The sequence below is a fragment of the Solea solea genome, chromosome 6, assembly GCF_958295425.1.
Source record: "Solea solea chromosome 6, fSolSol10.1, whole genome shotgun sequence".
Lineage (NCBI taxonomy): Eukaryota > Metazoa > Chordata > Actinopteri > Pleuronectiformes > Soleidae > Solea > Solea solea.
In genome coordinates this window covers 9,603,194-9,620,244 of record NC_081139.1, presented here as the reverse complement: position 1 = coordinate 9,620,244, position 17,051 = coordinate 9,603,194, and the positions used below count along the sequence as shown (strand labels likewise).

The 17,051-nt window shown below is 43.8% G+C and overlaps 1 protein-coding gene across 4 annotated transcripts in view; it reads right to left on the bottom strand.

Moving 5' to 3' along the window:
* chd5 (chromodomain helicase DNA binding protein 5) overlaps positions 1-17,051 on the bottom strand; it is a 33,746-nt gene that overhangs the window by 3,993 nt on the left and 12,702 nt on the right. The window contains exons 5-40 of one of the 4 annotated variants that reach the window (XM_058631354.1): positions 16,538-16,779; positions 16,326-16,438; positions 16,025-16,151; positions 15,682-15,848; positions 15,332-15,550; positions 14,600-14,806; positions 14,080-14,291; positions 13,563-13,694; positions 13,147-13,255; positions 12,684-12,875; positions 12,406-12,606; positions 12,157-12,294; positions 11,854-11,975; positions 11,531-11,704; positions 11,036-11,177; positions 10,796-10,927; positions 10,539-10,656; positions 10,264-10,388; positions 9,877-10,129; positions 9,454-9,626; positions 9,104-9,278; positions 7,712-7,798; positions 7,507-7,595; positions 7,120-7,253; positions 6,601-6,745; positions 5,915-6,074; positions 5,735-5,814; positions 5,358-5,553; positions 5,177-5,266; positions 4,890-5,033; positions 3,676-3,784; positions 3,345-3,477; positions 3,031-3,226; positions 2,183-2,233; positions 1,782-1,945; positions 128-254 (exon numbers count right to left, since the gene is read on the bottom strand). In XM_058631354.1, the coding sequence (XP_058487337.1) occupies positions 128-254; positions 1,782-1,945; positions 2,183-2,233; positions 3,031-3,226; positions 3,345-3,477; positions 3,676-3,784; positions 4,890-5,033; positions 5,177-5,266; positions 5,358-5,553; positions 5,735-5,814; positions 5,915-6,074; positions 6,601-6,745; positions 7,120-7,253; positions 7,507-7,595; positions 7,712-7,798; positions 9,104-9,278; positions 9,454-9,626; positions 9,877-10,129; positions 10,264-10,388; positions 10,539-10,656; positions 10,796-10,927; positions 11,036-11,177; positions 11,531-11,704; positions 11,854-11,975; positions 12,157-12,294; positions 12,406-12,606; positions 12,684-12,875; positions 13,147-13,255; positions 13,563-13,694; positions 14,080-14,291; positions 14,600-14,806; positions 15,332-15,550; positions 15,682-15,848; positions 16,025-16,151; positions 16,326-16,438; positions 16,538-16,779 (5,378 nt within the window). The remainder of the gene's footprint in view (positions 1-127; positions 255-1,781; positions 1,946-2,182; positions 2,234-3,030; positions 3,227-3,344; positions 3,478-3,675; positions 3,785-4,889; positions 5,034-5,176; positions 5,267-5,357; positions 5,554-5,734; positions 5,815-5,914; positions 6,075-6,600; positions 6,746-7,119; positions 7,254-7,506; positions 7,596-7,711; positions 7,799-9,103; positions 9,279-9,453; positions 9,627-9,876; positions 10,130-10,263; positions 10,389-10,538; positions 10,657-10,795; positions 10,928-11,035; positions 11,178-11,530; positions 11,705-11,853; positions 11,976-12,156; positions 12,295-12,405; positions 12,607-12,683; positions 12,876-13,146; positions 13,256-13,562; positions 13,695-14,079; positions 14,292-14,599; positions 14,807-15,331; positions 15,551-15,681; positions 15,849-16,024; positions 16,152-16,325; positions 16,439-16,537; positions 16,780-17,051) is intronic. The other 3 variants (XM_058631355.1, XM_058631356.1, XM_058631357.1) reach the window with 3 other exon arrangements.

The window sequence follows — 17,051 nt, the reverse complement described above, 5'->3', positions numbered from 1 at the left end:
GTGTGCAGCACAAAAATGTGACACGGGACTGGACAGTGGTTTGAATATCAAGGACGTGTTTATGTTTAAAAATGACACGCTACAATTTTGAGACACGTTTAATCTACTGTAAAGTATAAATGCTTACCACTGACATAAGGTCCCAGAGGCATTTGACTGTAGTTCACCATGGGCTGTCCACCGTGTCCTCGAAATCCACCACCGAAGCTGCTGCCGTACATCTGAGAGCAGCCAAAGCCTCCCTGGCTGAAAGGCTGAGGAACACACATGAAGATCAGTTTATATCTGACAACTGTGACCATTGACAACCAAAATCTACTAAAGTTCATCCATTAAGTTCAACTGAATCTTGGTCATTTCCTCTAGAGATATTGTGTTCACAAGAACGGAGACATGGACGCAACAACAACCAGGAAAAAAAAAAAAAACACCTCTGGCCACTGGCTGTCACCGAGCACGGAGGAGTAAACGCTGGCCGTCTCCGTGGTTACAACAAGAACTGAGCATAGCAAACTCAAGATGCACAGTCAAGACACGTGATGAATCCCAACAAGGAAATAAAACACATTCAGCTGTGGAGAACAGGTGCAGGACACGTGAGAGTAATGAGACGATAGAGTTTGTGAAATCCTTCGGGATTGAAACGTGGGGCTCAGTGATGGAGACAAACAACTAGATTTTTTGATTTTTTTCACATTACACCTGGGGAAACTTTTCAATGGGGAATAGAGAGTCTCCCCTGGTTTTTGAGGGAATAATGTGGTTCCGGAATTATGCCTACATAACACTACAAAGGATTTTTAACCCTATACCACAGTCCTAGTAGTTTCCTCCTCACGTGAAAGTCTAACAGAGCAAACAGTGATCGTGATCTCATGATTCTATAACTTTAAAATAAAACAGAGGAATAGCTTGTACATAATAATACAACGGCATTTTGTCATAATATTTGTTAAGTAAATGTATTAGACCACCACCCAATGTAGGGCCACACTGTGGTGTAGTGGTTAGCACTCTCGCCTTGCAGCGAGAAGACCCGGGTTCGAGCCCCGGTTGGAACAAGGGCCTTTCTGCATGGAGTTTGCATGTTCTCCCCGTGTGTGCGTGGGTTCTCTCCGGGTACTCCGGCTTCCTCCCACAGTCCAAAAACATGCAATGTGGGGATAGGTAAATTGGACACTCCAAATTGACCATAGGAGTGAGTGTGAGAGTGAATGGTTGTTTGTCTCTATCTGTGTGTGGCCCTGCGATGGACTGGCGAACTGTCCAGGGTGTACCCCGCCTATCGCCCGATGTAGCTGAGATTGGCACAGCACCCCCCGCGACCCTCTGGTAGAGGATAAAGCGGTAGATGATGACTGACTGACTGTTATCCATGAATTTTCAAATTCAGTGTTTTACAAAAAAAAATAGTAAAGCAGATTATTATTCCTTGATTAAGATGTGAAATTATATTTATTTTGCTTGCATTCCTGAACAAAAGCATTAGTTTTAGTGGTTGGCTCAAATGTGGGTATTTGGTGAAGTTTATTTTACATAATGATAGTTTTTTTATTGTTAGCTATTTGAACTCTGCTTTTAAATGACATTGTTATTTCCTGTATTTTGGGTTTCAAATGCAGCAATGAAAGTTTTCCAAAAGCTATTGTGTTGTGCTACAGAATCACAATAGTTCTTGAATCTTGAATAACACCACAGAGAAGGTATCAAGTTCACTGAGGCCGTCTGACCGCCGCTGACCACCGCTGACCACCGTTGACCACCGCATCTCACCACCTCACCTGCTGCGGTGGAGGCTCGCTGCCTCGGCTGGTGAGGCGGCTCAGGATGCTCCGCTCAGACATCTGAAGTCGCGCTGACACCGGTGGGATCCTGGACAGCATGTTGGGCAGCCGCGTGACGTCCGCTTTCATGTCACTCAACAGTTCCTCCAGCTGGTTCAGTACTGTAAGACCACAACACGTGAGATACATGAGACAAAGAAATGCAGGGGGAAAAAAAACTTCAAATAAATAGATTTAAAAAGGAAAAGAAATGATGTGCGAGCTATGACCTAAAAAATGAAAACTGTCTAGAACTAAATGCCATAAAAATAAAAGATAAAAACTTCAGTGACAGATAAATAAGTCAGTCAGTGTCACAGGCAGCACCATTTTCAAACAAAAACATTTTAACATCTCACTTTGATAGTCTTTGGCTTTGGCCTCTTCCCACACTTTCATCCTCCTTATCTCTGTTGGCATGTTTTGACAGAAAGTCATATTAACATTAAAATGACATTGCTGTGTCAGAAAAGAAGGATCTTTAATTGCTGCCAATTAGAAGCTGTGGAAACATCCTGAGGCACTTTTCCTTTGTAACTCACGCTGGACAAAGAAAACCTGTTTTGCTCAAATAGAACACGAGAAACACCAAAGGGAAAATAGTCAAGTATTAGAACAAAAAATGCTTTGAAAACATTGTCATAATTGACCCTGGTGAAGCCTTAGTTTCTGTATAGTTGGACTCTGTTTTGGTGATGTTGATTTCCTGTTCTCCTCACATTACTCCCTGTATTACATTGCTGTTCTTTTCTCATGTTTCCAAAGATTAGACTCTGTTTTAATTGTTGTTATTTACTCTCACCTGAATATTTACTGTCTGTGTCTCCCCGTTGTCAGTTCCAGTTCTTCTTGTTGGCTTTCTGTTCATGTGTCAGCCTTGTTTTCCCTTGTTCTTTGTACCTTGGTATTGATTTGCTTATTTTTTCCCTTTACCTTTTTTCCTTTACCTTGATTGTGTGTCATAGTTGTTTTGTTTTTTTTGTTTTTGTTTTTTTGGACTATTTTATGGAACTTTGCCCCGTGTTGAGTCCTGTATTTGGGCCACTCTGACCCAACAAATCTGTTATTTCTCAGATATGAATCATTTTAGGGGGTGGTTGTGGAAATTATACTGATTTTGTCCTGTAAAAGCCATGCAGTCTTATTTTTTCCTTTGGCAGATGAGGCAGAAATTCTGACAAATGATAGCCGTTGCTATTTTTCCGACCTTTGTGCAGCACCGCGTTGGCAGGCTTGTTCCCAGCCAGAGACTCTTTGGACAGGTGCTGGTGGGACTCTGCCAGACACTCCACCTCAGCGAAGCGAGTGTTGAGAGCCATGGCCGGGTGACTGGGATCCTGGGTCATGTTCAGGTAGGCCGCCCGCCGCAGCTGTTCCTCAATCACCAGCGCCTGCTCCAACAGCTTCACACAGAGGTAAGAGATGGAGAGCGTGAACCACAGTGACCAGCAGAGGAAAATACAAGAGGCAGTGATCTTGACTTCATTAGATCATTTGTAATGACGCAAAGTCAAAGATTGCCTTAAAGCGGCGAGCCAGGAACTTGTTCTTCATCTCCAGGTAGTTGCCCTTGTGCATTTCAGTCTTAAAGGGCTCATTCAGAATAGCATAGCGCGGATCATTCTGGATGTCCTGCCAACGAGCGTAGCCATGTCTGAGATAGATTACCGGTCAAGAAAAAAACAAACAAACAAACAAACAGAAGCATTAATCTGTGGGGAAGAATAACCAGCATGTGGGAAGCATATTTGTAAACATCAGCCCTTCAGCTGCACTTTCCTGCCGGTCATTAGTAATTATGTTTCTGTGCCAGATGCTCAGCCCCTCGCTCCTTCAGCCGGGGAAAGGATACGTTACAATGCCAGCCAACAGCCAGTAGTCGTGGCGACGGTGCCAGATGTCGTGCATTTTTCCAGATGACAGTGCCGCCCGCTCCTCAGTTTGCCAGAGGGTGTGCAGCTCTGATGTTATGAAAACACAGAGTGATGTTCCATTTGTTTGCAGCGTGTCATGAAAAGTAAGAGCACAACAACACGGTCAGGATGGATGACAGAACAAAGCTGGCCATAACGGTGCATGAAATGAACACAGAAAAGAGCCTGGGCACAGATTTCAAAAAATAATCCACAAAGTCTGGTGGTTTTTTTGTTTGGTTTTTTGGGTGAGACTTTTTTGATAGACATTTAATTAGGGAGTGACTTAATTATATTTAGGCGAAGTGCAATTTACTTATTCCCCAGGAAAGTGCCGTCACATTGTCCTGTCACTTCTTTTTCATTACTGGTGGCGACTGTCTTGTCGCTCTGTACTTCGCTTGTTATATTCATCAATTAACGGCGGAGCCACAATATTATGGAAATGAGTCATTTAAGGGCATATTTCAAGTCTATGGGTTTGTTATTGTCTTCTGTGACAAACGTGCTGAGAAACAAACTCATTCAGGTTTGCTCTTTATGGTGTCATTTTGAGATTTAACATTTAAAACCAGCTTTAAGACAAAACTAATAGGACATATTTCTAAGCTGTATGGCTTCGAGTGTGAATCATGCGTATGAGTGAATTATTTTCACAATCAGTTGCTTAGACCTTACATTTTGTGGACCTTACAAATAATCAGACAGATATTTTTGATCGTGAGTTGCAGCCCGACAATATAAATAACAGAGATTTACACATTCCTCTTTAACAATAGGGCTGAACCATTTTGTATGAATATCTAATTACGATTATTTTGACAAGAATTGCGAGTGCGATGTGATTTGCGATATCAGAGGAATGGTAATCATTATTCTCACCTATTTAAAATGATTACTGTGTGATATTTGTGCAGAACTGTGAGAAACATAGACGTTCTCCCCAGTCTGAGGAATCATTTGTGTATAGATCAAGACAATAATTCATCTACGATGATATTTGACATTTTGGCTTTAACAACCTTCTGAGATTTGAAAACTGCTGCCGGCTGTATTGCGATTTCGATAAAACTTCGATTAATTGTTCAGCCCTACTTAACATATAGATATTTGATCTTGTTTGGTTCATATGTGATTTTAGATTTATTCTTACCTGTAAAACCTCCATCAGCAATATTAAACATGAACTTGGTTTTAAATCCATTCTTGTCCTCCTTCCTGCTCTCATCCATCTCATCCAAGGTGTCTTTGTCTCCGTTTAACCGGCCCTCCAATGCATCGTCGCTCTTCGCATCATCTGCAACAGCAACATAAACGGCCGAGCAATTTCTTAAAAGCGGGAGCTACGTAATTCATTCCCTTGCCTTTGACAAATAGCACAATTATTGTGTCATAGCTGTTTCATTCGAGAGTGCCTGGTGTGTGTGTGTGTGTGTGTACCTGGCTTGTTTTCCTTGTCTTCATTTTTTGCCAGGAGAGAGTCAGTATCGCCTTTGTCTGAGGACTTCTCTGTTTCTCTGTAGGGCTCCACTGAGGATAATTGAGGCATTAAGGTAAAATGAAACAACCTGAGAGAGAGAAAAAAATGAAATGTGCAGCACATGGAACGTGCACCACTGACTTTTTGGTGAGATTTGACTCGATGACAGCTCTGTCTGTCTCAAAACGGGCTCTTTTGGGTTGGCAGATGGCTCCATCTTTGTGGAAGGTGACTGGGTCCTGTCCCTCTCATCTCCTGTTTTCTCCTCTGAGCTGCCCTTGCTCTCTTCGCTGTCAGCTGCCTTCTCAGGTACAGATGTTGGCTCGGCACTGGAAGCCTGCCGAGGGACACAAAACAGGCAGAGTGAAGTTGGAGGAGGGCAAAGAGACAAGTTAAAAGGTTTGACAACAGTGTCTTCCGAGCCTGACAAAATATGAGTTATGTTTTAAAGTATAATGAGCCAAGAAAATGAAGCAGAACAGACAGAACGTGATAGATAGTAAAAGAAAAGGACTCACTTCCTGCTCTGACAGTTTCTTACTCTCTTGCTCTGCTGTGTCCTTGTCCTCAGCAGTGCCCAAGAGAGACTCGTTCTTCTCTACAATCCAGAAAACAACAAGAACTCAAACTTTCTTTCAAAATCATTTTTAGCAAGTCAGAAAAATAAAACATGAGAGATGCAGACACTGTGTTCTGACCTGGAGGGATGGGGGTGCTGGGCTGGGTAGCGCCGGGGCTGGCTGGCACAGGAGTGTTGGGATCAGATGATACACTCTCAGTCAATTTCTTCAGCTCCATTCCAATGGGAATCAGATCCGGAGAACTCAGTTTCCCATTTACATGCTCAAACTCTTGCACCTACAAAGCAAAGACATCAGCTCATCCGTAATACACCAAAAACCCGACATTTCCCAAAGACGACACAGTACTTTCCTCAATAGGCGATCTATGAATGTGGCATACTAACTAATTAGTTTCATTTTAATTTGTGTGTAATAAAATTCATTTGCAAAACTCATGAATCATGTCTGTGAACATTCTCTGATTCCAAAGTGAATTGTAATGACAATATTATGAGTTTCTGGACTCAAGCAAAACATCTGAATTCTGAAATAGCAACCCACGCTCCCCACGCAGCCACAAAACCACATTAGTCTTCTCTTCTCCCAGGTGTACAGCCTGGGATAAAAACAAAGCAAAGCATCTAAATTTGTAGTTTATAGGATGTCTAAAAAAAAAATAGGAGGGGTTGACTTTGTACCAAAAAAGTACTCTTGTCAGCTTTTGCCTATTCCTGAACAGTTTGACCTACTTTCTCTAATCCCTCAGCACTAGAAAAGGTGGTAATCTGTGTAGGAGACGCCTGCGTCTGAAGAACGAGCACCTTTTTCCTGACGAGGGACATGACTCCGATCCTGGTGAGGACATGCTGACGAGACAGCCCCTCTCGTGGGACGCCATCAGCAAAGGTCTCCGCCCCGTCTGCCCCTGGCTCACACAGATGTCTCATGAACAGTGACACGTAGGCTCTGGTGGGGAAAAGAAGCTCTTCATAAGCTCATGTGATGAGAGAGGAGTTACAAGCTCTAACGCCGTATTTGAACCCTTTAACACCGAGCACGTCGCAGGTGACACGTTTGCATCACTGCAAATACACGGCGGTTTGTGCTATTGGACAAGGTGCAAGTTATCACGGTAATTCCACTTGCGCTGTTGCAGGAAGCTGGCAAATCAGCGTCTTTGTCACCAGAGAGGAGAGAGTTGGTCAGGTGCTGTGCTCTGGGCAAAGCAAATAAATACTCTTAAATGAATGGCAGGCATCTTTTGCCAAGGAAAAGCACAATGTGTAGTTAAATCAAATAGAAGGACTTATTTTCGACCATTAAAAACACTGTGCTCTTACCTGAACTCACGTTCACTCTTCCCTCTCAGGTCTCTAACCAGCCAGTGAGAATTGAAAGCGTCCTGAGGAGGCATGCCCCAGCGCATTATGGCATTGACGAATGCTTTCCTCTGGCGAGCATTGAACCCCAGGACCTTGTGAAGAGAAAAAAAAGCAAGAGAAGCGCTGTAAATATCTGACTGAGGGAATGTCGAGTGCGAAGTCGATAAGTCAACATGAAAAGAAAAAGAAACACTTGTTTCCAGCATATGGTTCACATAAATACTTAAAAGGAGGGACTACACACAGTGTAACACAGCAATTATCTGCACTTTACCATGCTTCCGGTTGCTGTGAACACAGTATGTAACTCCATTTTAAGGTGAATAAAGATAACTTAGTGCATACCTCAATACTTCCCCCAACACGTGCCAGCAGCGGTGGCAGAGGTTTGTCTTTCTCGTTCTTCAGCTGCCGACGAGACTGTCTGCGCCCACCTACAACAAATGATATCAAATCCACAATTAGAAGATTCTTTTTCTCAGCAAAGGGACGCTTTGAGCAAAAGGGTCTCTGACTCTATATGAAATACACGTTATGTTTTCATGCCTACCTTCAGGCCTCTCCTCAAAATCTTCGTCCTCGTCCTCGGACCCCACCGAGTACTCCGACTGATTGTCTGAAAGATCATCCTGCCATTCTGAGCCACACATCAGAGAGAAACAGTACATTGTGTTCGCTTCTGTTGGTGGCCACCTGAGGGCGCCGTGGCACTGCAGATTACTGCAGACCACTACAGCTGCACTTGTTTTGGGTTGGGTTTTTTTTTTTTTACCACTTCTGTCCTCTGGAGGTCAGCTGAAAGTGCACTACTCTGCCACTTTAAAGTTAGAGTGCACTCTAAGATGTGATGGGCTTTTGATATTTCTCACAGACTGCAGTCTGCTGCTGTTGGACCCAAATCCTTCAAAACGCCCGCTGAAAAAAGATACCTGAGAGCTTCAAACCAGTAAAACTGACCCTGAGGTGCATTTAATGCAGGTCAACAGCTTTTGTTGAGACTCACAGCTGTAAGAGGATTTAACAAACATGGTCATTCGTCCCTTAAATGAACTGAAACACCAAAATAATTCTGTAATGTCAGCTTGATAACTCACGAATAAAGCCCCTCATTTGTTTTCTGTTTTTAAATCAGCAGATTATAACTTTATTGATAACCTCGTCAGGTGAACGACCAAGAGCTGATGACGTGGTAAATGCGGGAGAGTGAGGTATACTGGTCTGTGCAGCGGCATCATAACGCAAAATGTGTCTCTTATGTGCAGGAAAATGTCCTGGACCTCAGCAATAAAATCTCTAATCTTCAATAATGGCAGCAAATATAACTAGTGCGACTTAATCATAGAGAAAATATACCTGTGTATTATGTGATGTCATCATCATGGCCAACAGCTCCAACAGTGCTAATTCAAAACACAACATTTAGTATGGACTGTTGGAAGCATTAATACACCTTGTAGCTGCTGAACTACCATTTGAACGGAGACAAGAAACAGATCCTCATGATGAACCCCAAAGAGGAGCCCACTGAGACGTATGTTTGAAAAATGATGTCTCTTAACAAGAAATATGCCTGCTGTCTCACCAGCCACATGACCATTTTAACCAGTCAGTATCTATGTTTATCATTCATGTCAAATAATCAAACTTTATCGATGTTACCCCCCACCCCCCTCCCATAAATTGTGCTTTATGCACATAGCATGCATCTTACAGAATTGGTATTGTTTCATTTCTGCTCAAAGATGGGCAACACTTCCAAATCCTGGCACCAACATGTGATGATAACAGAACAAGGAGGATGCATTCTGCAAGACTGTTTTATAACCGACTGCTGCTTCTTCACTGATTGATAAAATAGTCTTGTTTGAAAGCATCTGACAGAACAATGACCACACGTGAGTCGTGCAAGACAAAGCAGCGTGCGGCGCTCGACAGCGCCTACCTTGATCCTCCTGCGTCGTGTCGTTGTAGTTGACCTGCTTGCGGATGCGCTTGCCTTTGCCCAGGTTGCGAGCCAGATCCTCCTGCTGCTGCTCGTAGTGGTGACGGAGGAGTTTTTCCCAATAGTCTGGATCCACGTTCTCCTCCTGCTTGATGATCTCCCGCTCCACCTCTTCCTGAACATGGACACACATAGACACACAGCCCATTTGTAAATGCTGGTTCATATGGAGGAGTTTAGTACAGAGGAAAAGATGTTAATGTAAACCACTGTGAGGCCGTAAGGCAATTTATAGACACATTATATTGCAGTTTCCGTGACTGTGTAGTAGATTTTGGGTCATTTCTCACCTCTCCATCTTCTTCTTTCACCACATACTGGGCCACCTTGAATGAGCTCAGGTACTCGTTCATGTTCTGGATCTCTGTGTCTTCAGTGGCATCCTGGCTGCGGTCCAACAGCTTGGAGATTGCGTCATCGTCGTAGTGAATTACATTGCCCTCTTCGCCGTCTTTGTTATCACCTGTCGATGAGAAGGTGATAAGCACATACGTTTCACCACGTCTTAACAGAAAAGATCCCAATCGCAATCCCAAATGGCCAATCGCCCCACAGTTTTATGGATGTTCTGTGATTGGGGGTTTTATCTTTTGACCTGCAGGGTTTCTCCATCACATAATGTGTTTTTTTAAAGAATAATATACAAATACCAAACAGAGAGGTCCCCTCAGACCAGATTCTGTCTTAAATCCTTCCAACTGGCTCAAACATACCCATTCCCATCGCTCGAGCTGCCTCCATTTCATCTTTGAAAAGCTCCTCCGTGCCAAACTTGAGGATGTCGTCCAGTTCCTGTTTGGACATGGAGCCAGTTTTGGAGCCCAGGCCAGGCCGCACAACCAGATGGGTAAGCATCATCTTCCTCTTTGCCACCTGAGTGATTCGCTCCTCCACTGAGCCTCGCGTCACAAAACGATAGATCATCACCTTCCTGTTTTGGCCGATACGGTGCGCTCTGCTAAAAGCCTGGGAGAGTAAAAGGATGGAGTGAGAGGAAAACAACAGGTATGACACACAGTACCAGTGGGAGGCTAAAATAACAGTTCATTAGATCATGCAGTGCAACAGTAGTATGCAAGTGTCCAGTGTAAAATCAATACTTGAATGTCGTTGTGGGGATTCCAGTCAGAATCGTAGATGATGACAGTGTCTGCACTTGCAAGATTGATGCCAAGACCTCCAGCTCGTGTTGAAAGCAAGAAGCAGAACTGCTGAGCGCCCGGCGCTGTGACAGAAAACCATAGCACAGAGACGATATGTGTGTGAGTGTGTGTGTATGAGTACACAGACGGAGATAAGCACACAGACAGGCGAGTGAAAGGAAACATGCATGACTACAGACTCACTTTGACCGAGTGTGATTCAACAAACTCACCATTGAAGCGGTCGATGGCCTCCTGTCTCAGACCACCAGTAATCCCTCCATCAATTCGTTCATATTTATAACCCTCAAACTCCAAAAAATCCTCAAGTAGATCCAACATCTTTGTCATCTGTTTAAATGACAAGTTTAAATTCATTTAAATTGTTGAAACTTGCAGCAAAAAAAAAGTGGGTTTGGAGTCTCTGGGTTTTCAGTGTTTCATGGCCACTGTTCAATAAAAGATACAGCTTCCAGGTTTGACTGTTTACCTGAGAGAAAATGAGAACTCTGTGTCCTTCGTCTTTGAGTTTCTTCAGCATTTTCTGAAGCAGTGTCAGTTTTCCTGAGGACTTCACCAATGAGTTGCCATCATAAGAACCGTTGGGTAAAACAGGCGCCTCCTGCAAAGACAAAAAAAAACACAATCTATTCCAGACATCAACTGGACAAAACAAATGTAATTTTTGACATATCATATACAGCAACTACGCTCAAAAATACTGCCTCACCACAGCAGCCACGGGGAACAGGTAGGGATGGTTGCAGCACTTTTTCAGGTCCATCATAATGTTGAGCAGAGACACTTGGTTTCCTCCACCTTTGGAGTTCAGGGCCTCAAAGTTTCGCGTCAAAATAAACTTGTAATATTTCCTGAAGGTCAGAGGATAGAGAGCAGACACAGTCAGGAGGAGTGATGAGGAATGAAATCAATTTAACTTCCATTAAAAAAACCATGCGCTTTGAGGGAAGTTAGTGCAACCTAGAGTCATTTTAGCCTGCAGAGACAAAGGAGCTGCTGGTCTACTGCTGTCTTATTTGGTATGTTTGTGTCACTTTGGAAAATTCAGCATGAAAGATTTCAACCACCAACGTTACAAAATAACATATTTGTACTGATGTATGGAAGCAGCAGTGGATCAGCAACTACTGTGTGATATGATGTAAATCCTGGATTTTTCTGCAACTATTATCCCTTTCATGTTTCTATCATCCTGGGAACTTACTTCTGCATGGGGCTGAGCTCCACCCTGACGATCAACTCCGTCTTTGCAGGCATGTTCTTGAAGACGTCGGCTTTCAGCCTCCTGAGCATGTGCGGCCCAAGCAGGTCATGGAGTTTCTTGATCTGGTCCTCTTTAGAGATGTCAGCAAACTCCTCCAGGAATCCTTCCAGGTTACTGGACACGAGAAGTCACATTAAATTAAGACAACTGTACATTTCAGTGAAATAATACACGAAAACAATAAATGACTTGTCTTCTTAAGAACAAAAACTGTAAAGAGGCGAATGGAATGAAGTGATAAACAGAGGGGATGAAGGACTTACTTAAATCGCTCTGGAGTGAGGAAGTTGAGCAGGTGGAAAAGCTCTTCCAGGTTGTTCTGAAGAGGAGTCCCGGTCAGCAGCAGCTTGTAGTAGATTTTATACCCATTTAGAATTCTGAAAAACTAGACAGGGCACAATTTTTACAGGTTATGATAAAAACAAGTCACAACGAGGTTCGTCTCTTGGAAGAGAGGTGAAACATCTTCATAGTAAAACAGAAAGAAAGTGTTTGGAATGGTCCACATATTTCTTAGATCATCAATTTGTCTTACATTTCGATGTCTGATAAGATTTTGGTTTTACCTTTGATTGGTTGTTCTTCAGTCTGTGGGCCTCGTCTACCACCAGACAGGCCCAGGTGACGGAGCCCAGAATGGCTTGATCTATAGTAATCAGCTCATAGGAGGTCAGCAGCACGTGGAACTTGATTGGCGTGTCTTTCTGCAAGGGGAAGAAAGAAAAATAATGACACCATAGGAGTATTTCCAAAACTAAAAACACAGAATTAAATTTTGGTGTGGTAATAACGCTGACTGCATGCATGTGGCATACCTTCATGCGAAACACCTTACGCCCGGATTTAACTGCACTGTCCTCAAAAGTGAACTCATTCTCCCTGATGATTGCCCTGCTGTCTTTGTCCCCGGTGTACGTCATCACGTAGAAATCTGGAGCCCACATCTCAAATTCTCGTTCCCAATTGATGATCGTGGAGAGGGGTGCGCTGACCAAGAACGGCCCCTTGGAGTGACCCTGAGAGAGAGAGAGAGAGAGAGAGTTTTGTAGTATAGTGACTCATATAATAAAGAAGGACATTCTTCCACACTCACCTCTTTATACAGTGAGTAGAGAAACACTATTGTTTGCACTGTCTTTCCCAGGCCCATCTCATCAGCCAGGATGGTGTCTGTGCCCTGAGCCCAGGAAAACCGCAGCCAGTTCAGGCCCTCCAGCTGGTACGGGTGCAGCGTTCCTCCTGTGGCATTAATATACCATGGCTGGTGCTCAAACTTGATGGTTGGCTGATGGCACAAGAGTAAAGTAATGATTTGTAGAGTCTTTTTTTTTTTTTGACATAGGCTGGAGACAACGATTTGACCAAAGGCTATGCATGCACTATGAGAGCAAAGGGAGAACACATTTATTGTGCTTAATCAAACACCCGCAAACTCTTGTAAAATGGTTTATAAAAGGAGGATGGAGCCGAAATCAGCCAAGAGCCTTTAGGTATTGATTTGCCAAAAAGAAACAGGTAATTAGGCCAATGAGGCTAAAAAGATATTCTCAGCTTACATCTATGATTGGAGCATCAGGAGGGACCTCCCTTTTTGGATGGTCCTCTTTGAGTTTTTGTACTTTCCCCGCCACCAGGGGTCGCTGGTCCTCACCAAGAATTTGCTCCCTGGAAAAGAGAAATGCAACAGGGTCATCACAGAGGGTGGAGGGTAGGGAAGAGGAAAATCAGCAGCAGATGAAATCATATGCCTGTGTTTGTTTTTGTGTAGCCCAGAGTTTATATACTAAATACATCTGTCCGTCGTGGGAGACGGATCCCTCCTCTGTGGCTCTGACTTTGTGATGTTGTGCTATATAAATAAAATTGACTTGACTTGACTTTCCACTCAAAATGGGATGTTTTGTTTTGTGATTTGCTGAACTTGTTTCTGTACATGTGATCACCACGTCTAAATCAAATTGACATGACAAACCTGTGGTCCCAGTAAGAGGCTTTGTGACTGTTGTATTCTGGAACGTCAAAATCATCCACCTCCCAGGTGCACTGGTCATAGGGCAGGTCTCTCCACTTGATCAGGTAATGAACATCACCATCCTTATCAAAACTACAGAGAACAATAAATGTGAAGAACCAGGTATAATAAGACGAATGAGACATGATCACACATATTACACAAAATAACACATGAGCAGCTTCACCAAGTAAATATAAGATTAGACTGCAGACAATCTGTATGAATATCTCTACATACGAGTGACAAGGTCTGACACATGGAAATTACCCAGGAAAAGGATCTGTTTATTTCTAAATATCTATTTTTCTCACTATGTAGACTTTAAACACCACTCATTTCCCATATTTCCACATACTTTGTCGAGTTATCTCCGTCTATAAAGGCAAACTGGCAGAGAGAATAAACCACACTGAGCAGCAGCTTAACATCCGACACATCAAGTAACATTTGGATGTGAGAAACTGTGAGCAGCCACCTGTGGTTGATCACCCTGTGGATCACCATCCACTCCGGTTTGATGCCGTAGCGGTAGAAGCGCTCCTCCATCACAGCGTACTGCGGGTCTTTGCTCTTCCTCTTCTCGTTGTTGAGCTCCTCCTCTCCTGAGCCGTAGTCAAACGGAGGTGGCTCGTCCATGTCGTTCTTCCGCTGGTAGTTCCGGTACATGACCGTGTGATACAGCTCCAACTGTACGGCCGCATGCAAAGCACAGTATTCAGTTCTGCTTGATTTCATTCACCACAACACCACCTTGTCATATCACGTAGATTTAGACAAAAGATCATTTAGAAGGCTGTCTGCTCCCTAAAGAATGAGGACAAGATACTTTTGTTATCACTGAATTAAATCTTATGTTTGTGCTGTAAAATGCTTATTCACTGTACATTCCTTAAATATGGACAACATATAGAATTATGTTTCAGTGACAATGTTATGTGTCTTCCATATTTAGCAGAGAGCCGATGTGTTAACATGAGATCCTCGTAGTAGCTCACCTGCAGCTCGCTGACCCAGGAGCAGTGCCAGTACGAGAGGCCGGCCCACTTCACAAAGAACTCCCTCTCTGGGTGGCCTTTGAGCGGAGGCTTGGTCAGTGGATCATTTGGCGTGCCATCAGGACCTGCAGGCAGTTCAGCTGGTAACGGCGGTTCTCCCCACGTCCAGTGCAGAATCTTCTGTACTTTACCTTTCAGAGGAGGACACTAACAAAAAGAAACAGACACGCTTACGTTATTATGCAGAGCAGTTCAATGAGATCGTTTAAAAGCATATTCTGAAACCAAAAAAAATCATTAAAAGATTTAAGCTGACATTATTTTTCACCCCCTCACAAACAATCGTATGATTACATATTAAGTCTGTGACAATGTCATACCATTATAAATTACAATACAGTGTACAGGAGATGCCAATCGACTACAAACCAATCAATTTATCTTCTATATTTCAACAAACTGGACCCCAGAAACCCAACAGTGTATTTGATATTTATATAAGTAGTAAAAGATTACTGTTCTGTCCTTAGAGCTTCTACTGTCAAAATGATAATGACACCCATAACCCATTCACGCATTTCCATTGTACAGAAACTCAAGTTGACACAGTTAAAAAGTTACTACTGCTGGTAGTTTACAAGATAAGTCTGCATGAGTTGTTTAACTTCTGACATGTTTCTATGTTTTGTACATTTGTACAAACACTGAGATCCATATACAGCCTCAACTCACCATGCATCGAGGGCACAACCACTCTCCATTGGGTATCTCCGGGAGCGGCGGATTGAGGCAGTGGATGTGATAAGAAGAAGGGCAGGTGTCACAGCACAGCAGCTCGCCTCCATCTTTGCACACTCTGCAGAACTCCATGTGGTCATCCTCCTCCTCACCTGCAGCCTCCTCCTCCTCCTCCTCTTCGTCCTTTGCCTCCCACTGAATCCCCTCTTTCTCCTGAGAGAAGCAGCGAGCACAAGTTAATTCGCAGCAAATCAGTCAAATCGCGCAAAACCTAGTGGACACGTGACGAGTCGTGCTGCGCGTCTCTTATGAGTTACACTGTATTTCAAAAGTAATGAACTCACACAGTGTGGGCAGCTCCACTTTCCCTCGGGAGCCTTCTCCAGCTCAGGATCCAGACAGACCAGGTGGTACGCTCTGGGACAGGTGTCACACAGGATGATCTCTCCACCCTGTTGGCAGACCTCACAGTAGTCCTGGTGATCTGTCTCGTAGCCATCCCCGTCTTCCTCTGGAGGGCAAAGGAAAAGGTAAACTGTAAATTCCTACGTACGGATCAGTAAAGGTATTCAGGATACACTTCCAGGGTAAATAAAGAGTTGTAAATGATTTTATTTTACTGTAACCCACAATCAAACAGTCTGAGTCTGAGAGAGAAAAACAAGAGCATGGAGACAGTAAACATACTTTTCCTTTTTTTCCGCCCACGCCGCGCCTTTTTCTTGGTGGTGGCCCCCAAAGTATCAGAAAACACGGAGGCACTGTGGATGCTGATGTCATCAAAGTCTGACTCCTCCAGGAAGTCTTCCTCACTCTACAAAGAAGCACACACACACACACACACACACACACACACAGCTCAGAGTTACAGAGAGAATGAAAATAAACCAGATTTCATTGTAAGCACGATCAACAGTGTGGTCGCTTTGATGTCATTATTTAAAACCAGCCGAAAGAGCTGAGAATAAAAAAAAAAAATAGGGCGAACCGAGGATGCTTTTTTCTTCTTCCCACTTTGACCCAACTTTGATTTGGTCTTCTTCGACTTGGGCTTCTTTTTCAACTCTTTCACAGACTTGCTTCTCTTCCTCACTCCTGGTCCTGTCACACAAACACCCAGACAAATGAACAGACTGGTATTCTTGCTATTATTGCAAAGGAAATCCAGGTGTGTCAGTGCCACAGTTCACTGTGTCTTACCCTTTCCTTCTTTGGTTTTGGCTTTTTTGAGCGGCCCCAGCTGAGAGCTCAGCTGGCTGCTGCAGACAGATGTTGGTTGTGCCACGGTAACCGTTTCCACGGCGGCGGCCACAGCGGCGGCCACGGCGGTGGCAGATGCGCCTTTGAACGGGTTGTTGGCACTGAACTCTCGCCATTTGGCCCCTAACACTGTCATCATCTTTGACATGGGAATCTTCGGGTTCTTCTTGGCAATGAGAGGCCTGAGTGAAAGCAGGGGGGACAAGTGAAAACAGCAGCTTTATTATGTCACCCTTCATTCCCGTTGTTGTCATTTGTACTTCCCTCAGCACTGGGGGAAGCCGGGTCTGGATCTGCTGACACCCCACTGACCCTTAAGTTTTGCTCTCTCTGCTTTGCTGTGTGTATATCATGTTTGCAATTTGTCAGGCAGCAGCTTGAGGTTTGGCACGCTGGCCTGTGAAAGATAGTGGGTCAGATCACCGAGTCCCAGAGCCTCCGGGCTGTCACAGGC